This window comes from Podarcis gaigeae (genome assembly GCF_964106915.1).
Source record: "Podarcis gaigeae genome assembly, chromosome: 6".
Classification (NCBI taxonomy): Eukaryota; Metazoa; Chordata; class Lepidosauria; order Squamata; family Lacertidae; genus Podarcis; species Podarcis gaigeae.
In genome coordinates this window covers 11155563-11181448 of record NC_139682.1, presented here as the reverse complement: position 1 = coordinate 11181448, position 25886 = coordinate 11155563, and the positions used below count along the sequence as shown (strand labels likewise).

Sequence of the window (25886 nt, the reverse complement as noted above, 5' to 3'; positions counted from 1 at the left end):
ATTAAGGTAATCTTGAATCTTGATTTTGTGTTCTGCCTTCTTCACAAGGTCATTGTGTGGATAAAAGCCTGGGGGAATGACATAGCATTCCTCCTGATCTGGAATAATAATAATAATAATAATAATAATAATAATAATAATAATAATAATAATAAAAAATAGGAATCAATGCTAGATCCATCAAATGTGGCTTTCAGCCACACAGGAGAGGCAACAGTCAACCAGGAAACCTTTTCAGCTCATCGACCAGAGCTTTGGCAGTTCTCATGTTAGTGGGAAATGTCAAGAGGCAAACACTGATCAAGACCAAACCATTTAGAAAGAAAAATAAATGTTTGCCCGTTACCCCCTTGAATTCAAGAAGGTCATTTATCACTTGAGCGATAAAGGTGCTCTCAGGAAGAGCACTTAGATTTCGGAAACGGCATGTGCACTGACACAATAAAATACACCTGTGTGCAGTTGTCACACATCCTAATCCACTCTTGAGTTGCAAGCCAGGAGCATTGCCCCAAATAGGGATTTTGTCATGCTTGAAGTGGCTTTCGGTACATCCGGTGTAAATCTAGACTAATGCAAATGCAGAACATTTCTTTAATTATTTTTTTAAAAGTGTTGCTCTTTCATCACAAAGGCTGGAGAGGCGCCAAAGGAGGTGCTAGAATGAGAATATCAAACCTAGGCTTGTAGTGCCTGGAGCGGCAAAGTATTAAAAGTGGCACTGAAAGAGTTGTACGAAGGAGGAGTGAACAGAGCAGGGGGAAAGAGTGAGTGTGGGGTGGAATAAAAACAGAGAGAGGCACAAGTCCCTTCCCGATACATCAAAGGATAGTGGAGCAAGATAAATGGCTCCCCGTTCAGGGCATATGGATACTAGAATAAAGAAGGAGCCCTCACTAGGGATGGGGAAGAAATCTGATTCCGTTCACATTTAAAGGCAAGCCTACTTAATTCACCCTTCAAAATTTGTGCTTCTCCGAATTTTTCAGTGCACTTCTCCATCCAACTAATGTACACAAACATGCATAAAGGTAAAGGTAAAGGTACCCCTGCCCGTACGGGCCAGTCTTGACAGACTCTGGGGTTGTGCGCCCATCTCACTCAAGAGGCCAGGGGCCAGTGCTGTCTGGAGACACTTCCGGGTCACGTGGCCAGCGTGACAAAGCTGCATCTGGCGAGCCAGAGCCGCACACGGAAACGCCGTTTACCTTCCCGCTGGTAAGCGGTCCCTATTTATCTACTTGCACCTGGAGGTGCTTTCGAACTGCTAGGTTGGCAGGCGCTGGGACCGAGCAGCGGGAGCGCACCCCGCCGCAGGGATTCGAACCGCCGACCTTTCGATCGGCAAGTCCTAGGCGCTGAGGCTTTAACCCACAGCGCCACCTGCGTCCCACAGCACCACACAAACATGCATACCAGAGGGTAAATTTCACTATAAAATACCTATACTGGTGAAATTAACGTACCAAACTGATAAACAGGGGAAATTCATATGCAAAATGGGTAAAGGTAAAGAACCCCTGATATTTAAGTCCCGTCGTGAACAACTCTGGGGTCTCGCTTTACTGGCCGAGGGAGCCGACGTTTGTCCGCAGACAGTTTTTCCGGGTCATGTGTCCAGCATAACTAAGCTGCTTCTTGCGAAACCAGAGCAGTGCACAGAACGCCTTTACCTTCCCGCTGGAGCGGAACCTATTTATCTACTTGCACTTTGGCGTGCTTTCGAACTGCTAGGTTGGCAAGAGTTGGGATCGAGCAACGGGAGCTTACCCCGTTGCGGAGATTCAAACCGCTGACCTTCCGGTCAGCAAGCCCTAGGCTCAGTGGTTTGGACCACAGCACCACCCTTGCAAAATGTGTACTTTGTTCAAAAACCGCATGCTAAAATATTTCCATTAGGAGAAATTCACATTACAAAATGCTGATTAGTGAGGGGGGAGCAAACTAATATGGAGAGCTGAACTGAAGATTGGAAAAATGAGAAACCGAGAGAACCCGAAATGGACAGATTCATCCATCCCTATTCCTGGTATATCAAATTATGGGAGGAACAAGGAAAGTAGCGGCGGGTGGCTAGATGGAGTGATCACAGTGGTTCCCTCTCATGCACGTAGGAGAGGATTAAACCAGTAGGAGTGCTGAGGAAATCTCAGTTTCAATAGTGTCTTAAGACGCCATTGTCCATGTTACTTAAATGGGGTGTGCTTTGTTCCTAACTACTTAAATAAGCCATGGTGGAAGTGCATGGTGCTTTGTATAGGAAGCTGGGTGACAAAGAAGTTTTCGTCCAAACATAAAAATTGGGTAGTGGGGAGATGTGTGTGTGTGTGTGTGTGTGTGTGTGTGTGTGAGAGAGAGAGAGAGAGAGAGAGAGAGAATGACATGAATAGTGGAATAGTGTTTCTCCCTTAGGGAGAAAGTTATGGAGCATTTACCTTGGGACAAAGCATCCATTTCTCAGGGAAAGGACAAATGGGTGTACATAATAGTGTAAGAAGACCTCTGTCTAGTTAGTCCAGCACCCTGCTCTCAAAGTGGCTGACCATGTGATTATGGGATGTTGCAATGCTCCGCAGCTGGTCTTCAGAGACATATTGCTTCCAAAAGTGATGCTAGAGCATGAGCATCACACCTACAGGTCATCGATGGCCTTATCCTCTGTGAAAATCTCTGCCCTGCTAAGATGTCCAAGATTATTATTATTGTAATTTAGATTTTATCAAAGATTTTTTTGTGATACAAAACAAACAAATAAACAAGGGAAAGTACATATAGCATCCCCACTTTCAATTCATAGAGTCATTTTTCACAGCTCATTTACATTCGGTTTGAGACACTATTGTCATAGACATTGGGGAAATTGAGAGGGGAGAGGGAGGGTTGGGGGTGATGACCTTTGCATAGTGTTTGTGCGGGGGTTTTGTGTCAGCGTCTCGCGGGCAGGTCCTTTATTTATGTAGTTATTTGTTTTTATTGTCATTGTGAGAGATTGGAAGGTCCAACGCTTGGTTTGTATTTGGTTCTCTGTCCAACTGGGTTAACCCCATGAGCCCCTAGTACAAAGAAGGCTCCATAAACAGTCCGATGTGAGATGGGGAGATGTGGTCACCTCTGATCTGGATTTTGAGTACCATTAAGGGCTGCAAAGTGAGCAAAACTGATACATGCAGCACAATTGACTATTGTGCCCGTGCGTGTTCGTTTCAGTGAGGATTGTGCAAAATAACTGCTCAGTGTATTGTGTCCCTTATCAACTATAGCAGGCATGCCCAACAGGTAGATTGTGATTTACCGGCAGATCGCTGGACATCTGTGGTAGATCACTGGAAGATCACTGGCTCCCCCCAAAGAAGTTCAACAAGTTTGGGTCTCCTAAAAGAAACTTTGATCTCAACCCAAAAAAACAGGGCTTTCCCTTAAAAAGCTCAACAACTTTGAACCCCCAAAAAGGGGATAGATCACTGCCAATCTTTAACTCTGTGAGCAGATCACGGTCTCTTGGGAATTGGCCACCCCTGAACTATAGCATATGAGCTGGGGGGTCCTTCCAGGCAACGAACTCTCTTGGAAGGTTCTGCCAACTCAAACCCTGAAGCTTTCATCTCCAGCTTCTTTGTGGCTTGTTCCTTTCAGTGCACTCCAGTACGATAGCATTCCCTACGTGATTCAGCCCAGGGATGTTTGATGATTTCAGCTGCTTTCAGCCTGCAAACTTGCTGCCTCTGTAAATTTCTGGGAGATAAGTTAAGTACGTTTTTTTGTGTGCTCAGGAAAGTGCTCCAGGTTAATGCAGCAGCTCTGCCTGCCATCTCCATTGATATTCTTGTGTGAATACCATCTTTTTTGTTGTGGTGGTGGTTGCTAAAGGTTAAATGAACGCTCCACTAGTGAGCCACGTTTCCAAGCGCTGCCAAAAACGTCGCCCCACAACCCCTGTGGAAGTGGGGCAGCATTTTGTTAGATGCAGCAATGCTTCTGAATACCAGTTGCTGGTGTTCACTCTCCTGCGGGAAGAGTGCTCTTCTTCTCAAATCCTGCTTGCAACAAGCATCTTGTTGGCCACCGTGAGAACAGGATGCTGGGCTAGGTGGACCATTGGCCTGATCCAGCAAGCCTCTTCTTATGTCAATGTTTTCAAGAGGGAGGAATTTGTTTGCTTTTTCATGGCTCCCTGGAAGGGGATTACTTTCATGAGCAATAGCAATGGCAGAAGTTTTCTCTGTGTGTCCTCTTCTCTTTTTTGATAAAGCCCAGGACCCAAATTTTTATAGCCCTCTAGCAGCTACAGTGCCTCATTTACCAGAAGTAATGTATTTAGTGTTAACTCCAGAAGTGTATACTTGATTCTGACCAAACTAAGCCTCCTGATGTATATTGTGCTTCAAAGACCAAGATGGCAATTTGCAATTCAATACCCTCCCATGTGATTTAAGGTTAAACATTCACACGTTGGCTAGCAGAGAACAACAACAGTTAACCAACAGTTAACATCAGTTAATCAACCAATCTAGGTGCTTAGAGAGCTCTTCCTGATCTTCTTTAGCTTCTATGGAATCTTCCAGTTAAACCCTTTCATCAACACATACAGGCATACTCCATTTCAGATGATGATTGATTCTATTGTCATTTCCACCTTGTGTAAAGGAACCTACGTGATGACAGTGACGGCCAACGATGCAGACGACGTCACTACAGCCAACGGGATGGTGAGGTACCGGATCGTGACGCAAACCCCTCAGAGCCCATCGCAGAACATGTTCACCATTAACAGCGAGACTGGAGACATCGTCACAGTGGCTGCTGGGCTTGACAGAGAGGTAAGAGTTCAAGGCTTTTGATCAACTATGATGGTGTCGTTTCCTATAAATGTGCCGCCAAACCTTTATGATGTTGTTGCTTGAGGGAAGCAGGGTTGCTTTGTGTATTTTTATATGAATCACATGTGTTTTTTGCATAAATAGTATTAGTATTTTATTAAAATTTATTAAAATTTATATCCTGCCCTTAATCAAAAAGATCTCAGGGCCGTTCACAGAATAAGGGTGGTCTGCAGAGTAATATATTTAGTTGTGCTTATGTTTTTAAATGGGTTGTGAGTCACAGCTAGTGACTAGCAAGTTTCGTAAATAGTGAAGATGACAAAATAATGGTGTTGATGATGGTCACGAACCCCCTCCCCTCTTTTGCAGCATAGAGCTATAGCTCCCAGACATGTACTGACTGTGCCAAACATGCTTTTCCGGCTTGAAAGTGAAGGGTCAGAGAGATCAGGAGGAGACTCTGCCTCTTCTGGCACTGACTGCAGTAACTTACAGAGTCCTGTCTCCTTCTTTGAAAGCCATGGATCTAAAGTGCCAAAATCTAATGTGCGGGGAGACGCCAGTCGCAATGCACACCCCCTTTCTTCCCATCCTTGCAAGCTGCCTCAAAGCCTCCAAGTTCCCAAGGAGAGGCAGCTGCCCAAACTCTTGCTCTCCCACCCTCCCTGCTTTTTCCTTTCTCTGCTCCCGCCCTCCCCGCACCACTGTTTCTGTCTGTTTCTTTCAAACACCTCGGGCTGCCTTTTTCTGCTCGGAGGCTGCATAAAGGCTTTAAGGATTCCGGGCTGCTTTGACACATCCCCGCCAAGCCTCAGAGCGGAAATCCTTGAACGCCGCCTCTGAGCAGGAGGAAGGTGGCCACTGGTGAATTCAGAGAACTTGAGGGAAACATTGACAGCCAGTCAGCAGCCAGCAGTGGGGGACCTGATGGGCCGTCAAAAAGATTTGGAGAGAGAAAAGAGGAGGGGTGCCAGGTGGAGCTGGCATGGAGCTCTCTGGCTTGCCTGAAGCAGACTTGTCAGCTACAATTGACCCTTAGGCAGCAGAATCGGCTCGTGTTGGGTAAGTCAGTTGGGTAGGTGGAGAATGTTAAAGAGGCTGCGAGTGTTAGTGACTGAACAGAGCCTGAGAAAATTGCTTCCATTGGCTTCATCCCCAGACAGGGCAATTGAACAAAGAAGTTTGTAGCTCAGTGGAAGATCTGCTTTGCAAACAGAAGGTCCCTGGTACAATCCTGGGCATCTCCAGGTTAGGGCTGGAAGGGACCCCTGCCTGAACTCCTGGAAAGCTGCTGCCAGTCCGTGTAGGCAAAGCTGAGCCAGATAGACCAATGATTTGACCTGACCAAGTACAAGACAGCTTCCTATGGTAGTAGGAGGCTTAATGTCACTACTTGGAACAGCAGCCACAGAAAAGCTGAAGGTGTTGCTCTTCGTTTAGCGAGGCTTGGGAACAACATTTGCCTTCCAGCAGAGTATTATTCTGGTCAATGGCTTTGAACAGATTGATTAATTGCAGGTTAGAAGCTGCAGAATCTGTTGCATATTCTCCATTTCCCCAAGAGGTGAGAGCTCCCAGTGGACAGCATGGCTGTTTCCTTTGCACAAGAAAGGAAACAGGCACCTATATGTGCACAGGCACCTATATATACAGTGGTACCTTGGGCTACATACACTTCAGGTTCCATACGCTTCAGGTTACAGACTCCGCTAACCCAGAAATAGTACCTCGGGTTAAGAACTTTGCTTCAGGTTGAGAACAGAAATTGTGCTCTGGTGGCGCGGCGGCAGCAGGAGGCCCCATTAGCTAAAGTGGTGCTTCAGGTTAAGCACCATTTCAGGTTAAGAACGGACCTCCGGAACAAATTAAGTACTTAACCTGAGGTACCACTGTACACAGGAGCATTTCACCACCACTTATGGTCTCCCCGATATGGTTCATTCATCACCTGGGACCTGTCTCTGATTTCCTGGGCCTCAGGGGGCAAAGCTGGGGTCAAATTGGGGCAGGACGTTTTCTGTTGTGGCATCCACCTTCTGGAATGCCTTGGTGCTCGAGATCCATCAGGCCCCAGATGGTTGAAGAAGACCTCATTCTGTGTTATCTTTGTGCTGATGTAATTTTTGAACACGTTGGGCATTGTTAGCTTACTAATTTGAAGTGATATCTGTGAGTTGGGCATTATCTTTTCTTTATTCTGCTTTTGCTACTGGCTGGTGATATAGTCGCTTTGCTTTGGAGAAATAGGTGGGATATAATTTTTATGTGTAAGTAAGGAATGAATGATGGCACCGCCTAATACAGTGGTCTACATTATCTGCTCTAACTGGAGATTCCAGAAATTGAATCTGAGACCTTCTGCAAGCAAAGCATCTGTTCAACCATTGAGCAATAGGCATGCTTACATGCTAGAGCAGGGGTTGGCAAACTTTCTCAGCAGGGAGCTGGTCCACTATCCCTCAGACCTTGTGGGGGGGCAGACTATATTGGGGGGGGGGGGGAATGAACAAATTCCTATGCCCCACAAATAACCCAGAGATGCATTTTAAATAAAAGGACACATTCTACTCATATAAAAACATGCTGATTCCCGGACCGTCTGCGGGCTGGATTTAGAAGGCGATTGGGCTGGATCCGGCTCCCAGGCCTTAGTTTGCCTACCTATGTGGTAGAGCCTCTGAGAGCAATGTGATCAGTACACCGCCAGTACTAGCTAACTCTAGCTAGAAGCTTTCTCTCTTCCAACCTCCTTGCCTTTTTTAAAAAACTCTCTGCTCTTCATTACCTCCTATCTCTCTTTCCCAAATGGAAACACGAGCCCATTCTCCCTTCCTTCAGATGGAGAAATGCCACCTTCTTTAAACCCTGATGGGTATCCCATTCAAACTCACAGAGAGATCCCCAGCTGTCAAGAGGCCATCTTGCAGCAATTACCTCCCATTGATGAAACATCACTAGAGCATCCTTTACTATAAACGGTCTGCCTATCAATAGCAGGACGGGGGCTAGGGGCTCATGGCTGAACCAGCATTCAGTTTCAAATACTGCCATGCCGTTTGCAAAACTGAATAAAGTCAGGCCCATACCATGGTTGGAAAAAACACTTTAACCCCTTGAAATATTACCTTTGTCTTCAATAAGTAAAGATAGAAAAAGCCACCCAGTTGGAAGGAAGCATTTTATGAATTACTGATGGATTTAAAGCTATATTACCTGGCTCCCATTAATGAGGCTATAGATATGGTGACAGAGCCATGTGTCCATTCACTCATTATGACTGCGCTTAATTGAATGGATCCCCAAAGAAGATAGTGATAATTGGACTATAGTTCTTAAAAAATATATTAAAAGGAGCTGGTTTCTCAGCAGCCTGCTTTAAGCTCCGTCCTCGCATGACAATGTAAAATGCCAAAGCAGGACAAAAGGTTGTCATTTCCATTGAGCTAATGAAGGGATTGTTAGGCAAGTAGGTAGTTTGTAGTTCAGGATGTTCAGATGATATTTCATCAATGGGAGATTCAAAGGTGCATTGAAATAAACAGGCGAGTGTAAAAGAAAAAAATTAAGAGGTTGAAAGCAAATGTTGCTGCTGAAACATGTAAAGGGCAAAGGAGGAGAAAGTAGTTTGTTAAGGAATGTTTCAAGATTAAAGAGGAAATGTCAGGCACTGGCAAGCAATAGATGGATTAGCAAAGAAAATGCACAGCCAGGAGAAAGGAGTGTTATTAGACATTTTGGTGAAAGGGAATTTTTAGAGCTGTTGCAGAAGGCATACAGAAATATACTAGGAGTGTGCAGATGCCCTTAGATTTGCACCATATCTGTGTCTGTGCATTTTTAAAACATTCCAGTCTGCTTCTGAGTCACACTGTGCTTTCTGCACTTCAGTCTGTGTTTGGGGTTCCAAGTTGCTCTGTATAAAATGAGGGAAATCTTTTTCTTTCTTTTTTAGTCTTTTTGGCCAAAGCGGATAAAATCTACAGGCACAGGAGCTCTTCCAGAGGGAATTATGGTTGCCAAATTGTAGATGAGGGGGGTCTAAGGGACTTTTTGTATGTGACATAAAAAATTATTTCTCTTTCTTCCATAATCTCTTGTGGGTGAGGGAAACTGAAGTCTGTAGCTTTCTGACTTTAAAATAATCAAGACGTGGCCAAGTGGTTTTTATTCTTATTGTTGTTATTGTTTAAGTTTACAGCTTCGTATCGGCCCCTTTTCTCCCTGGTAATTGGGTTGTATCCACAGTATTCTTTAAAAAGAAACAAACCCAGACCTTCCATTGCTGTGCTTTAATAAACAAACAAAACACATTTCAGAGCTCCACATGCAACATTTCCAACAGCTTTCCTTTTGCCAAGCCCATGGACCTCAATTAAAAAAGAGAGATATATACAATGGCATTGTAGTGGTTGGCTCCACCCTGACTTCCATCCATTGAAATTCAAGCTATTCATTTAAATAGTTGCTTAAACATAGGGAGCCTTTTCTTTGGAGTGAAACTAAGCTACCTCCCTCTCATGTGGAGATACACCCTGTGTATAAAGGTAGGGTTTCTGATCACACTAACATAAGCAAAGGCTGCTGGATGGGCCAATGGCATCCTGTTCTCACAGTGACTGACCAGATTCCCGTGGGAATCTGTATGCTGCTGGAAGGACTGTATATTACAACTGTGTGTATCCCATGACAGCATCTTAAAAAGCAGAGACATCACCTTGCCAACTAAGGTCCGTATAGTTAAAGCTATGGTTTTCCCAGCAGTGATGTATGGAAGTGAGAGCTGGGCCATAAAGAAGGCTGATCGTCGAAGAATTGATGCTTTTGAATTATGGTCTGGAGGAGACTCTTGAGAGTCCCATGGATTGCAAGAAGATCAAACGTATCCATTCTTAAGGAAATCAGCCCTGAGTGCTCACCGGAAGGACAGATCCCGAAGCTGAGGCTCCAATACTTTGGCCACCTCATGAGAAGACAAGACTCCCTGGAAAACACCCTGATGCTGGGAAAGATGGAGGGCGCAAGGGGAAGGGGATGACAGAGGACGAGATGGTTGGATAGTGTTCTCAAAGCTACCAGCATGAGTTTGACCAAACCGTGGGAGGCAGTGGAAGACAAGGGTGCCTGGCATGCTCTGGTCCATGGGGTCACGAAGAGTCAGACACGACTAAACAACTAAACAACAACATGTATCCTATAAGCCGTGGAACTGCATTATACTGTCAGTAAAGGACCTGACCCTCCCAAACTGTCTCGTATTTTTCTGTTCCATCGCCACCTTCTGCTGGCATGTCGAATGGGCACTCTGCACATGCCCCAACACTGTAATTTTTTTTTGGGGGGGGGGTAAACTACCATTCCCAGGATTATTTGGAGAAAGTCATGTGCTTCAAACATACTTCAAATGTACATGCTTGCGTACACAGCCTTGGCATTATAGCACCATCATGTCCTCCTGTTTCAATGCTCCACAATCCAGCAAAGAAAAAGTTATCTTTAAAAGAAGCTGTGCAGAATAAACCACAGATGGTGTCATCCCACCTAGGCTTGCAAAGGCAGCACAGCTTGCTCAGGCGAGATTATTTTTCACGCCACTGATACTGACGAACAAAGGGATCTGTATGGGCTTTCTTTGGAGGGATTATGTGGCTTCCAGGAACGACACATGTTAAATTGGTGCACCTGAGCCATGAAACAACTGCAGGGAAGAGAAGCTTCTCAGCTGACTCCCTGAAACAGATGATATCCTTGGTCTTCTTTGTCAGGCTATCCTGCAGCTTATGGAGTAAGGAGATATTTCAGATTACTTCATGACAGGAGGAAGGCTGTCAGCTGGGGATGTAGTACAGGACTTGCAGCACAGAGAGCAGATGAAGAAGGATGGACATCTCGTGGTCATCTATGTTTGATGGGGTGGTAGATCACCTGCTCCGCATGCAGAAGGTCCCAGGCTCAACTCTCTCCATCTCCAACTAGAGCTGGCAGAGATCCTTGATTGAAACTCTTGGAGAGCATCTGCCAGTCAGTTCAGATCATGGACCAATTGTCTGACTTGGTATAGGGCTCCCAACACAGCACAACACATGCCTTGTGTGTTGAGATAGACCATCTTTCAAGTTCTCCTTATGGCAAACTATCACCACATTACTATTAACTGAATGACTACCCCTTATTAAATGATTGGGGAAACACCCAATGAGTTTATTGTGCCACCACTTTAATTGCATCTGAGAGTTTGAATGTCTTTGGTGGCACTGAAGAGGACCACAGTGATCACCCAAGGTCAAAGGTTGGAGATGGGTGGAAAGCCCAATGGCAGAGAACATGCTTTACATGCACAAGGTCCCAAATTCAATCCCTGGAATTACCAGGTAGGACTGTGGATTTCCCCTGTCTGAAGCCCTATAGACCCGCTGCCAGTGAATGTGGTCAATACTGACCTAGATGAGCTTATGGTCATAGAATCATAGAATTGTAGAGTTGGAAGGGACCCTGAAGATCATCTAGTCCAACCCCCTGCAATGCAGGAAGATGCAGCTGTCCCATATGGGGATTGAACCTTCAGCCCTGGCATTATCATCACCACACTCTAACCAACTGAGCTATCAATCTGATTCAATATCAAGCCAACTTCCTGGGTTCCTAACTAGGGATGGGCCAATCGGTCAGTTTTGATTTCTCTCAGGTTCTCGTTTTTTCAGTCTTAAACTTAAACTTAAGCAGTCTTCAGTTCTTCACTTTGGTTTGAAGTTTTTTTAAAAAATAAAATAAAAAAGTACTCCTGAAAATTCATCAGTGCAATTCATACGTGCAATTTTCTCCTGATATACACATTTTTGCAAAGCAATTGTCCCTAATGTATTTTGTATGTCATTCTCACTAATACATGCTTTTTTCTACACATTATTTGGCTGGAGAATTGCATTCGGAAATTTGGAGAAGTGTGAATTTCAAAGGATGGCTGTGTTTCGGTTTTCAACTTGTTTCGGAAAGTTTGAATGTTGTCTTTAAATGCGAACTGAATTGAATTTCTGTCCCATCCATAGTTCCTACCAACAGCTGAGATACTGATAGCATTTCCCAGCATTCTTGGATACAACTGCACTGATCTCTCTTGCGGCTGGGTATATTTCTCTGCAGGCTTGTAAAGCTTCACCCGGTCTACAGCAAAGGCGATCCAGCCCTCTGGAGAGCTTGAACTAAATATTTTATAAAAGAGGACTTTGAGCACATAAAAAGTGGAGGGAGGGAGGACACAGAGAGAGGGGAAAGCAGAGAAAGTGACTGCATTTCCATGCGTATTGCTGGCATGGCAATAAATGTTGAGACTTCTCAAATGCCACCAGGACTTATTTGAGATAATAAGTATTTCAGCTCTGTGTCGCTTGTAGCAGGAATGGCACTCACTTTCCCACAATCTTCTTTAAACACATAGTCTTTACTAGCACATTCATCTCTTCTTAAAAACCGAAGAGTCAGAGGCTTTTGAATCTCTTCGTATGGAATTTCCCTAGTAAAATTCTTCCAAAAATTACTGGAGCAGGGTCCCGCATAGCGCTTTTAAAAAATGCATGAACCCCCAGCTCTGTGATTACCGCTGCTTGGCTCTCAGAAACTGCAGCACTCTGAGATTGGGTTTCTCCACCAAGTGAAAGATAAAAGGGAGAGCTTTCTGGTAGAAGAGTTAGTGGCTTATTTAGTTATGAATGTGGTGGGGGAGGGAACTGAACATTTTTTCATCATATTTCCTTTTCCCACATACACTGGTGGAAGGAACCAATAATGCTAGAACAAAGTTTTGTACAAAATCAGATAATCTGTTTCATTGTAGGGTTTGGACATGCTCACTCATTTTAGCTTTTATTATGAACAAAATCCCAACATTCCAACAAGACGGGTTGGGTATAATCTTCCTCGTGCTGTTTAATGAAAAGCATTTCCAGGGCATCTTACAAATCCTAATAATAATATGGGCTCATTTAGGAGGAAAGGTGGGGATTAAATTTAAGAAAATAAAATAAATGATGATGAATAGTAATATTTAAAAATATGAAAACAAGCCAGGATGATGTTCCGTGGGGAGTTAGATGACTTTGCATCATAGCAAGTCTTATCTCACACTTTTCCATCGCTTTCCATATTGCAAATATTCAAGTCTTTGGGGAAAACAGGTTTCTTGTGCAAATCAACTTTAACTGTGCAACCAGAATTTGACAGTATGCGAGTGAATCCCACCTCCAAATAGTGACAGTCCGAATGTGGCAAAGCCAGAATAAATAGCATCATAAAAACCACAAAGCATCAAAACAGTTCCCACTGCAGATTAAAAGCTTGGAAGAATAAATAGGACCCCACTTGGAGCCAAAAGGACATAAATGAGAGTGCCAGGCAAGACTCCATCGCAAAGACTATAGGTTGTGTGCCATAACTAAACTAACTCTCCCTAGTCACCACCTGTCTCACTTTAGACAATGGAGGCACCTGGAGGATGCTCAAACTGTAAAGTGATGGAGATCTTGTGACCCTCCATATCTTGTGGGACTCCAACTTGTACCAGCCCCAGCCATCAGGGATGTTAGGAGTTGTAGACTAACAATATTTAGAGGAGATCAGGTACCCCAACCCTGGAGTATGGGAGCAGGTAATCCTCTAAGTACATCAGGTCTCAGACTTTGGACTTGGGACTCTTGATTCACTGCAGTGCAGCTGATCATTCCAACTAGGCATTTTGCTCATGGGATTCACCATCCCTTGACCCTGGCCCTGCAGTTGATCTCTACTAGAAATTCCCTCTGCAACAAGTGAATTCCTTCCATGCTTTCTTTAAGCTGGGAAGAGAAGGATGAAATACTGATTTGGGAGTATCAGACCAAGGTGGCAGTAACACTTCTGAATGCAAGTTGCTAGAAACCACAGAAGGCGAGAGTGCTCTTCTGCTTGGATCCTGCGTGTGAGTTTCCCAAAGGCATCTGTTTGGCCACTGTGAGAACCAGATATTGGCCTAGATGGACCATTGACCTTATACAGCAGGCCTCTTCTTATGTTCATCTTTTTTGCTGGTGGTTATTTTTGGCTGTTGCCATTTTCCCATCAGTTCCCTCTCCTTCTGGTTTTTTGCCCGTCTAAAGATTTACCCTCATCTTCAAGCAGGCATGTTGCACCATCTGCTGCAGAATTTCTCCAGAAAGACCTTGATGTGCAACCAAGTTACATATCTGTGACTTCCCACAGTGTGCAGGTTGTCTCTTGTCAAATGAGAACAAATGGCTATAAGGAAAATGACACCTTTGTTGCAAGGCGGCCTTGCGTTTATTTTTATTTCGGGTTTTATTATTTCCATCCTTGGTTGTGGGGTTGTGGGAGGGGAGAGAGAGAGAGAGAAATCATGAAGAAGCAAGAGAGAAGGGACAAAGATGCTCTGCTCTTACATGCTTGCCCCATGAAGTAAGGGAAATGATCGTTGGGTTTCAGCATGTGTTCCAGTGGAGAAATGAACAATTCAGGGACCACAAGAGGTTGTTCTCCATTTCCCCACAAAAAATAGGTCCTGATCCAAGAGGAGATATGAATTGACCCTTTCCTCTCATTTTCGTGAGTTGTTCCACATGGCTTATTTGCTGCTTATTTGTCCTGCCCCTTTCCAAGAGATTTGTGAAGTTGAACATTCATTGCATATAATGAACTGCAAACCTCTATGAACGGCATTCATTTCTATGGCATTATTGCTGCTAGCTTTTAACTCTGCGGGCCTGTGCAATAAAAACATAAATACAAAGGTTTTATATGTTAATAAGCTTGGGTATCATTGCTAAAATAATCAAACGGTTGAAATTATTCTACTAGGAAATTGTCCCTATTTCTTCAGCAACATTTCCTGTCAAAGGAAACAGCTGATTAGCGCTAAACCGAATTTAGCCAGCCATAGATTTAAACTGTTGGCTGGGAGCTGGTGTTAGTACGAGAAGTGTATAAAATACTCTCACCTCGCTCCATTTTGATTTTGTCATTATGTGCAACCATGACCTTTAATAGCACATTAGTGTCGTGTATAATGTCACTCATTAGCAAAAGGAGTTTCTTTGTGTAACCCAAGCTAATACTCTTAGAAATGTGCTCTGCACCTTCTGGTGAATTAATTGCCGTAATGCAAGGACGTGAGGGGTTTGTGGAGGGAGGAGACAGAAGCAGCTTTAAACACGCTGTAATGCCTTAAGAGAATATGGGAAAAAAAGGTTTAGAATTAGGTAAAAATGTATTGATAAGGATTTGCTGAACTAACAATTTGAATTGGAATACAAAAAAGGAAGGTATGAGGAGGTCTGGGAAATAAGTTAATGGAAATAAGTAACTGGAAATTTTGTGTGTGTTTTTTTAATTATTTTCATTTTTGTATTTCTGTTATTTTTCTTTTTTTTTTCTTTTTGATTTCTATTGTATTACTATTGAAAACTTTAATGAATATTCTTAAAAAAAACAACAGAAGCAGCTTTAAACACACACACGCACGCACTATTTAGTCTTGCAGAATGGCATCCACCACACTTCTGATGGATCAGGGTCAAGTCGATGTCATGGTGGTGGGGACTGCATGGGCTTGGCCCCCACTGCCCTCAGAATCTGGATCACATTTTGCACATAGGACCTCAGGAATGCATTACACTGAGTCATATCATTTAGCCCAGTATTGTCATAAGCAGTGGGTCTCTAGCATTTTAGACATTGGACATTCCCAGTTGTATGTGGAGGAGCCAGGGATTGATCCAGGACCTTCTTCCACCTGCAAAGCAGATGTTCTATCTCTGAGCAATGGCCTTTCCCACTAGGCAAGAAGCTTCCAGTCAGCAGGCACAGGAGCCGAAACCCATCCCAATTTAAGCAAAGGCTTGAAACCTCTTCTGCCTCCCAGGTCCTTTTCTGGATTGGACCTCCTTGAACCTGCATTTAATGTTTGCATTTATAGGCATTTGTAAATGAATAGTTTAGATTCATGATAGCCAACACAGTGGAGTCCCTATGTTGCTGGACTCCAACTCCCATCAGCACCAGCAGGGCTGTCTTAAGCATATGCGGTGCCAGGGTGCAAAGATCCACCTGGTGCCCCCCCCAGTTGCCCAGTCCCAGGCATGCAGGAGAGCAGAGCCAGCCGGCCACCTCAGCATCTCGCTGGCTCAGTCGCCCCCGAAATCACAGCGCAGAGCTACCCACAGCAGAAGAGCCCATCGCGGCACTCCAACTGATGTGCGGGCTCTTCCCCGGATTCAACTCTTAGGCCCTGGACTCTCAGCCTGGCGCCCCTGAGAGCCCAGAGCCCGGGTGCCCTGCAGCCCTAGTGCCTATGGGTAAGACGGCCTTGAGCACCAGGCAGCATAGCCAATAGGCAAAAATTTGAGAATTGCGGTCCATAATGTCTAGAGCAGAGGCGTTGCCTTGGGTCAAAGGTTGGGGGCCCCACAACGTTTTGCACAAATGATGTCACATGCCCAATGTGCACCCATAGCATCACGTGTGCAGCACACAGCACATGCATGTCATCAGGAGGAGGCACATCATCACGAGGAGGTCTTGCCCAGTACCATGTAGCATCTATGGCTGCAGCGCCTCTTCTCATGCTCAGGAGGAGCCTGCCTTTGATGCCACACTGCACTTAGCTCAGCTGTTTGGCCCCCTCTGCCCCTTAATATTGGTGGGCTGAGCCCCTGCTTTCAGGGACTGGGCAGAGTAGGAATGGTGGAGATTGCTTCCCCATCCTGACCCTACAGGGGTTTGAGGGAGGTCACAGCTCAGAGTCAGATGAGGGGGAACATTGGGAAATCACGGGAGAGCCAGAGCAACAGCTGGCTGACACGTTGCCACTAGGAAGCATTCCAGACCCACCATCTCCCAGAGCCTGGTGAGCCTTAAAAGTAGGAGAGAAAAGAGCTCGAAGACAGAGGGCACTTAGCAGCATCCATAGAGAAGGTGATGGTGACAAATGATTAATTGGGAGAGATGGGGGTAGAGATTCACTCGAGACAATGCTATTATCCAAGAGGCTGGGTTCTATGGCCTCTCTCTGCAAAGTTTGAAATAAAGAATGACTGTAAGAAACTTTTTCTTGTCTTTATACTTTCCTGGGCAACCAGCCGGGAGCCGCTGACAGCATCTTGACACCTGCTGGGGAATCTTGAGGGGACTGGTGACACCTTCTCCCCCTAGAGTTGGTCCAGCAGGTCTAAAAGGGACTACATTGGCTGTTTTAAATTGCTCTATGTAAACCACACAGAGCTCATCTGCCGAGTAAGCGGTATGTAAATTTTGTTAAACAAGTAATCAATTAATCAATTTACTTTTTAAAAAAAGCCATTCACACAATTGCTAATTGTATGGATGGAGTCGTGTCTAGTTTTCCCTAAGAGGAAGGCCTCATTAGAAGACCTAAATGAGGAGAAAAGTTCTTAAGGGTTCCCATGCATAGGTATGTGGCAAGAGTTGTTCCTGTGTACTGGACGCAAGCTGCATTCACACAGCAGCTCCTTCCGTTTTCCCAGTGTTTTCCTAACTGTTAATTTCCGCATCATATTTGAGCTTTTGCACAACATAAAAGCCACTTCCAGGAAAATAGCAAGTTTAGTGCTCATTTCCATGTTCTTTGCTTCTGGGGGGGGGGGGGGTCCATTTGCAAACAACATGGAAATGAGCGCTAAACTTGCACTGTCTTCCAGTGTATTTCTGGAACTGGCTTTTAAGTTGTGTGGAAGCTCAGATATAATGCAGAAATTAACAGTTAGGGAAACGCCAGGAAAATGGAATCAACTGATGTATGAATGCAGACACAGCCTCTGTTTTTTTGCTCACTATGCCTGCTGAATCACAGGCCCTGTTTTTGCCTTGGGAAGAATGGGGGATGCCGTATTAATATTTAGCGAGGGTGAGTTGCTAGCAACACTCTTCAAGGTTTAGCTCTCTCCTCAGGATTTCTAGAAATGAAAGCAGATACATTTATTTGTTGGCTTGAAATATTTCTACCCAACTTCTCCTGCTCAAAGTGCCTCACAGTGAGCATTAAAAGCATGCACCTCACCTCCATCACAGACGTTAATGTACGTTGGGGTGGAGAACCTTTTGCAACCCAAAAGGCTACATTCCCTTCTGGATGCAACATGCCAACAGAGGGCATGGAGAGAGGTAAATGTGGGTGGAGCAACTGATGTGAATTCTGCCTTTGTAAGGTAGGCCATTTCTGAATGCATCCACACATCTCTTATCTTCCTCTTAAGTTGTGGGTGAACATATCAGACGACACAGCAATTCTTCAAACAGCTCTTGTTTATTCACAGGCCAGAACAGAACTGAACTGAAGGGTTCAGCCAGCCTGCTTATATAGAGCTCCAGTACAAAGTAACTGTAACAATTTTCTAAAACTATCCAATCACTGAACGTCACTTTCGATCCCTTATTTGCATAACTATCTACAGTATCCCCCTCCTGGCCCAGGGTGAGAACTTCAGTACATAACACTTCCATCCAAGCAAGGAAGAATGATCAGAGTTCAGTGCTGCATTCCAGCCAGAGAAGACCTCTTAAGGGGGATGTGAAGTGAGGAGTGTGGCTAGGGAGATGATGAGACCTAGGAAAAAATCACAGTGGCCATATAGAAATGCCTGGAGGGTTTCCAATCACTTGCATCTGTGTTCTCATGTTAAGGCAGAGTGAACTGCACAGCCAGTTGGATTTTAATTGTACATTATGTATTGCCTTCATTTTGAATTCCGTATGGGGCCACCATAATATTTTCATTGCTCAGGCCCTCCAAAGGTCTTCATCTGGCTCTGCTGGTTGGCCACTGTGAGAACAGGATGCTGGAGTAGATGGGCCAGCAAGTTTTTCTTACATTCTCATGTGGAAGGGTCAAAACTATGTATATATATCAGATGGCCCCTGGGTCTCTCACTCAGTACATTTGTATCTCGGTAAGTTGCTGTTTGGTATATCCTTTTCCCCATTCACCACAAGCTTCTGATGATCCTGAATATGGTTTCTCCTAGAAGCAGCTCACCAGATGGGTTGGATAAACTAGATTTCTGGCAGTTTGGTTACTGCTGCTTCCCAGGAGGGAGAGTGGGGGGAGAGGGCAGCGAGGGTGGCATGGTGCAAACGCACTGGCAGAAACAATCTGACCAACTTGAAAGGCTGCTTACACCATGCTGACCTCCCTACTGCCTCACCTTCTCTGTCATGGGCTGGCCAGGCCAGGGCAATCCAGATAGATGGGTTGTTGGGTATGTGGAGGAGAGCTCCAGCAGGTTGAGGAGGTCTCTGTCACTTGGGGGAGTCTGATGATAAGGATCCTGGGTATGTTCCAAGTGTATGAGATCCTCTCAACCTGCTCCCTCGAATCACCTGTCTCCAAGGCAAGAGCCCCAAGCCCTGCCTTCCTCTCCAAGCCCTGCTACTCTCTCCACAGCCATCAATCTTTGACACTTCCACAGTGCCTCTCATGCCACCCTTGTCATACGCTGGGCACTAGCACCAGGTATAGAGGGCACTATGAGCTCCAGCCCCCTCAATATTTTGAATCAGGGGGCCCAGGACCCCCCCCCCCACAATATTGAGGGGGCCGACATCCCTCGCCACTGCTGGGTGCCCTCCAGGTGCCCCAGCCCCCACGCAAGAACCGTGGGAGCCCAGTGTTGTGTTCTACCTCCTGGGTTTCCCCATCCACTCTGGGCGGCTTCCAACACAATATTAAAATACAGTAATGCATCAAACATTAAAAGCTTCCCTAAACAGGGCTGCCTTCAGATGTTGCCTAAAAGTCTGGTAGTTGTTGTTCTCTTTGACATCTGGTGGGAGGGCGTTCTACAGGGTGGGCGCCACTACCGAGGAGGCCCTCTGCCTGGTTCCCTGTAACTTGGCTTCTCGCAGTGAGGGAACCACCAGAAGGCCCTCGGCGCTGGACCTCAGTGTCCGGGTAGAACAATGGGGGTGGAGACGCTCCTTCAGATATTCTGCACCGAGGCCGTTATGCTAGTGTCGGATCAGCTTCTTAGCTAGACACCTTCCATGCCTTTGTATAACTGTTCTTTGGATTAACTGCCTGCTGTGTCTTTAACCAGCGTCACCCTTAACATTAAAGACCTTGGAAAGAACTCTCCCTAGTGTCCTTGTTCTTCAACAGCTGGGAGCCAGGACACCCTCCCTCCCAGGGAGCAATAAGGCGCTGCCTGCCAGGAAGTTAAGCTAGCAGATTCGACCTACCTGGCAGGACGCTCTATGAGCACCTCCACTTTCGCAGACCACTTGATTTCCATGTGCATTTGAGTAACTTCACATCCAGCCCTGCGTGCTGCACTTTGATTCAAATTGTTCTCTCTCTCTCTCTCTCTCTCTCTCACACACACACACACACACAAATCCCTCCACCTTGTCTACAGCTGGTTGCTTTTTACATTATTCAATAAATAAAATCCCAGCTGAATAAGGGGGAAAAATGTTAAGTATTCGACTGGAAGGCTCACCGGGTTTTAGCATAATCTTAGCAGTTTAAATCTACTTTTTCCCCTCCCACATGAGCTTGCATTGCGGTGGAAAAATAGTGTACCCTTCCAATTTCAAGTTAGAGAAAAGCACCTGCTCGGCTCAAAAAACGATTTAAAGTTTTCTTTTGGTTAAATCACATATTTTTTTTTCCAATAGCCCCATCCGCCTCTCTAAAGGGATTATTGTATAAAGCTGCACCAGGTCAAGTGAAATAATTAAACACAAGCTGGCTCCACTAATTAACTTATCCACAGACCATTGTTAGGTATTAGCATTTTAAAGACAGGATTAGTCTGTTAACCCTTGGTGGTCCAGAGGCAGAAATGTTCACATAGGCCAGACATTGCTACACGTTTGGAAACCGCAGCTTTACGGTTTTAAAGTTTGCTCCCTTTGACTACATAGCATAGGGACAAGGTACACATTCTGATAAACCCACTTAAAAAAAAGTGTGTGGAAATTGGCCAGCCTTTATTTTGAAGTAAAAGTAGCCACTGGGCTCCAGTCCAGAACCTGCTTCTGCATCCCAGTTTTCTGCAGAAATTGCATCCCCACCCTCAGCTGCTATTTGCAGACCCTCCAAGGGTCCCCTTTTCCAAGGACAATCCTGGAATTACAGAAGCCATCCCGGTTTCCTATTTGATCCTGGTTTTCCTTAGGATGTCCCGATTTTCATCAGAAAACTGTTGGAGGTTATAGAGTCATGCTACCCCCAAGTCAAGGTGATAAATAACTATACAACTTTTAATAAGGTATTATTATTATTATTATTATTATTATTATTGAATAGGATGTCCCGGCGGTTCGAATCCCCACAACGGGGTGAGCTCCTGCTGCTGCCAAGCTAGCAGTTTGAAAGCACGTCAAAGTGCAAGTAGATAAATAGGTACCGCTCCGGCGGGAAGGCAAACGGCGTTTCCGTACGCTGCTCTGGTTCGCCAGAAGCGGCTTAGTCATGCTGGTCACATGACCTGGAAGCTGTCTGCAGACAAACGCCGGCTCCCTCGGCCTATAGAGCGAAATGAGCACCGCAACGCCAGAGTCGGTCACGACTGGACCTAATGGTCAGGGGTCCCTTTACCTTTTTATTTTCATCAGAGGAATGCTGGAGGGTATGTATTTGGCCCCTAAGAAGCTGTTTTAGCACTTTCAGGAGCAAATATAACTCAGGGGAGTTTTTTTAGAAGGTCTCTGATAATGCAAATATGGAGCACATTCTGAATCAGCCTTCACAGCTAACCTGTCCTTCAGAATGAAATCACCCAGGTTAAGTACCATTGTAGGGAGTCTGTTCATTGGGAGGGGCAGTTTGTCAGCTGTCCCCACTGCAAAACATCTGGAGGGCACCAAGTTGGAAAAGGTGGTTGCAAGCTACCTTGAGCCTTCTCCACCCCCAGGATTTGGGGTGGGGAGTGTGGCAATGAAGCAGAACAGATAAAACAGAATGCAACCTGGTACATTGTCAACTGTGTGTGTCAACTCGATTCGTTCCAACCAGAGACACATATGCTACCACAGTTGTGCATGGGGCCAGTCCTATCATTAAACAGAGTGAGACAGCTTCCTCAGGCAACTGATTTTGGATGTCACGAGGTGGCAGCCAGTTGTTCTTTCCTAAACCGCGATGGTCTTTTTATTGCCAGCAAGAGGTGCTTGTGGGATTTTCCACCTCCGCTGCCAAAATAATTTGCCTGGCCCTCGGAACTCTGCCCTGTAAATTGGAGGGGGGTGGGGATTTGGTGTTCTGCCTCAGGCAGAAAAATGTCTTCACCCCATGGAGAAGAGAAGGAATCTGCAAATAGAGGCTCCACTTCCAACCCCTTGAAAGGTGATGGACTGGGCTGTTCTCCAAATGACCAACCAAAAGCCAATAGTGATGTGGAGAGAAGTGATAGCTTCAGCAGTGGGAGGTGTCAGCTATGCAGGTAGGAATGGTGCTTTTTCAAAACAGCTTTCCAGCAAAACTAGTTACTGAGTAAGGGCAGTAATTTCTAAAACCTCTGAATAATTCCAAGAGCCTCCAAGTGCCCCTACTTTCTGTGAAGAGTCCCTTATTTACAGAAGCCATACCAGTTTCTGATTTGATCCTGGATTGTCCGCTTTTCTGGAGGACGTCCCCATTTTCAGCAGAGAAATGTTGGAGGTTGTGGACTTACGCAATTCCTATGTCAAGAAGATATGTAACTGTACAAACTTCAGAAAACATCTGAAGGCAGCCTTGTATAGGGAAGTTTTTTTAAAAATGTTTAATAATTTATTATGTTTTTATATATGTTGGAAGCTGCCCAGAATAGCTGGAGTAACCCAGTCAGATGGGTGGTGTTTGTGTTTGTGTGTGTGTGTGTGTGTGTGTCTGTGTGTGTGTGTGTGTGTGTGTGTGTGTGTGTGTGTATCCCATCCATCTGGCTTGGGTTTCCCCAGCCACTCTGGGTGGCTTCCAACAAAATATTAAAAATACAATAAAAGATCAAACATTAAAAACTTTCCTAAACAGGGCTGCCTTCAGGTGTCTTCTAAAAGTCAGATAGTTGTTTATTTCCTTGACATCTGATGGGAGGGCATTCCACAAGGCAGGCGCCACTACCAAGAGGGCCCTCTGCCTGGTTCCCTGTAACTTTGCTTCTCGCAGCGAGGGAAATGCCAGAAGGTCATCGGAGCTGGATCTATTAATGGAATAGGACGTCCCTATTTTCATCAATGTTGGAGAATATACAATTCCATTATTTCATTTCTTTAAGTTAAAAGCATGTTCAGAGCCAGCTTCAAACAAGTTGCACTTTCTTAGACTCCATGGCACAGCACCCCTGACCCAACAATCCTGCCCTTTTCAATCTGCAAGTAGTGGTCAACATGGTGACTAAAATCCCAGTTTTGCACCCCACACATTTTCCAAGTCAAAAGTGCTCATTGAGATTTCTTTTTCTGTCCCCTAAACACACACACACACACACACACACACACACACACACACACACACACACATATCCTGGAGCTGCCAGTATCTGGATGTCCTCATTTGCTGTATCCTCACCTGGAGGGCATTTGTAGTAACTGGGTGACACTTTCCCTCATTTTGCTGCTCATATTAAACACTGCAGCCTCTGAATATTGAAGGCAGGAGCACAGTGGGTGAGACGGTCTCCTCCTCCTGTGCCACAAGCAAGCTTTGTTAAGAGGAAATGACAACCAGATGTTCACAGCAGGAAGGCAACGGGCACCAGCAAAATCTTGGCAAAACAGTTCATCCTCCTTATAGCTCGACTTGCTCATCCTAAGCTTATCAAGATGTCTTCTCCTCTGGGCAGATGTAGCCAGAAACAAGGAGCCTTAATTGCTACCACACAGCTGTCTATCAAAATGGCTTTAGCATCCCATCCTTCAGCTTTCCTGTAGATTCAGAAATGGCTTCAGGCTGTCCGGGACAGGAGCAATGTTTCATTCTCTACACCCCTGGAGAGACAGTCAACAGGCACACTGCTTCTGCATCACTTAGTTGCTTGCATTCCTGGTGCTCACCTGCAAGGAAGCAAAGGAGGATTTCAGGGCAGACAGCCTCAGTGTATCCAAGGATAGCTTCAAGCCTTTGCAGGCCCTAGGGTGGGAGGCCATCAGCGGGTCTTCCAGCCAATGAAGAAGCAGCCCAGACGTGAATAATGCAAGTAAGCCAAGCCATATTCTAAATGCTGTCCAAACTATTTTGCTGCCTGAGGCAGAACAGATGGCACATGTGTGGTTCCCCTCCACACACACACATACACATGTCAAGGTGCATAATACCCAAGGGCCAGCCAAGTTATTTTGGCACCCGAGGCAGAAAAACCACACAAGCATCATTCTCTGGCAGCAAAAAATACAATACATAAATAAACTACCTAGCAAGTTGCTGACATGTCAAAACATCTCAGATCAGCTGTGTGACGTGGCTGCCTCTTTCTTTGCAGTGGAAGGGCTGAGCTTATGCAACAGAGCAGTGATAGGCAAGGATCATGGGGGTTGTAGTCCAACAATATCTGGAGGACCACATGTCTCTCAGCCCTGACATAGGGCATATAAAATTCAAAATATTCCCCTTCCAAACTCTGGCAAGAATAAGCTTCATTGAAATTTGAAGGGGCAGGATGGAAAGGCTATGTGGTACCTTTGCCAGAAGGCTGTTTCTAGCTTCCTCAGAGTCTCTTACATTCTGCAGAGGCCTGCTCCATCTTGCCGTACCTGAAACAGACCATAAAACTGTATCCCTAGGATGTTCATCATTCACTGGCAGAATGCAGGTGTCAGGGGCTGGTCAGAGTCGGATGCCAGAGACTGGTCTGACTCTGAAGATGGAGGAATGCAGTCACAGACAGCACAGCCTCTGGCAGAGGAAGAAGGGGAGAATTCCCCCCCCAAAAAAAAAAAACTTCATTCAACATTCCCAGCAGCAGATTCAGAGGCCACACAGTTGGGGGAAGAGTTGCACAGTTTTGAGATAGTAGCTAAGCAACCAGGAGATAGGGAGCGTTTGGAAGGCTTTTCATTCGAGGGGGGGGATTTCCCTCCCTCCTCCTGAACCCGGAGGGTTGAAAGGGTTAAAGAACAATGGAAGTACAGGGGATGAAATACTGGACACTGGCGTGCTTCTTGTTGCAGAAGGAGTGGGGATTCAGAGTGACTGCTATTCTGGTGGAGGGTGGCCTGGGGCTGCTCTCTGTACGTTGTTGTAAATTAAATGGGGTATAAACCTGCCAGAGGCTCAATAATTCTTATCGGAAGCTCTCAGAGAAGGGGAAACTCCTGTGCCTGCCAGTGTATCTGACAGCAGGCTGTTACAAAACCATACATCTCGCACCTAGGCCTTTGAGCACTAGGGTGGCTACTGCTCCCAAGTTTCTCGCAGTTTCAGGCACCAACTTCTCCCCACCTGCCCCAAACCATGAAGAAAAAGGTTTTCATTTTTTAAAAAAATCATCTTCACCTTGTGTTCTGCCTCTGAGCTGCTGGATCTGTCCCAGCTGAGACACTCAGGGTGCTTCCAGATGGTTGCTTATTGTGGCATCAGTACTCTGCGTGCTTGCAAGTGTTTTTGCAGCACCAACTTGAAGTTGTTGACATCAACATTTCAGCCTGTACAATGCCAGATTTACCCTTTCTGAGGAAAATCTGCTTAACAAACCCCAACCACAACAACAACCCTGTTGTTGTAACTCAACAGCAATACATGTGCAAATTAATCGCCCATCTGGAGGCACCCATACTCTCTCCCAAAATCAACTCCTTCATGAGGTTGTTGTGAAAGCAAAAAACCCATGCAAATACCCCTGGAGCTCCTTGTTGGAAGGACAAGATCCAGCAGAGATTGATAGATAGATGTACTTATTTAAAAGGAAAAAAAGAAAAAAGACACTGTTCTCTTTCAACAAACCTAAGTAGATTTTTTTTTACCCCTGCAAGTAACTGCATTTGATGTGAAACTGTTTTTATATATGCAGCTGATTTATATATGCTTTTATTATGCAGTCAAATCATTCTGAGATGCTTCATAGGAAGTGATTCATAAACGTTGATGACGAT

At 45.2% G+C, this 25886-nt stretch overlaps 1 protein-coding gene across 8 annotated transcripts in view; it reads left to right on the top strand.

Annotated features, from left to right (window-relative positions):
* The window catches only part of CDH4 (cadherin 4), a 796373-nt gene that overhangs the window by 656792 nt on the left and 113695 nt on the right, over positions 1–25886 (top strand). For all 8 annotated transcript variants that reach the window (XM_083744192.1, XM_083744197.1, XM_083744196.1 and 5 more), the window contains one exon: positions 4645–4817. In XM_083744192.1, coding sequence (XP_083600318.1) covers positions 4645–4817 — 173 coding nt within the window. The remainder of the gene's footprint in view (positions 1–4644; positions 4818–25886) is intronic.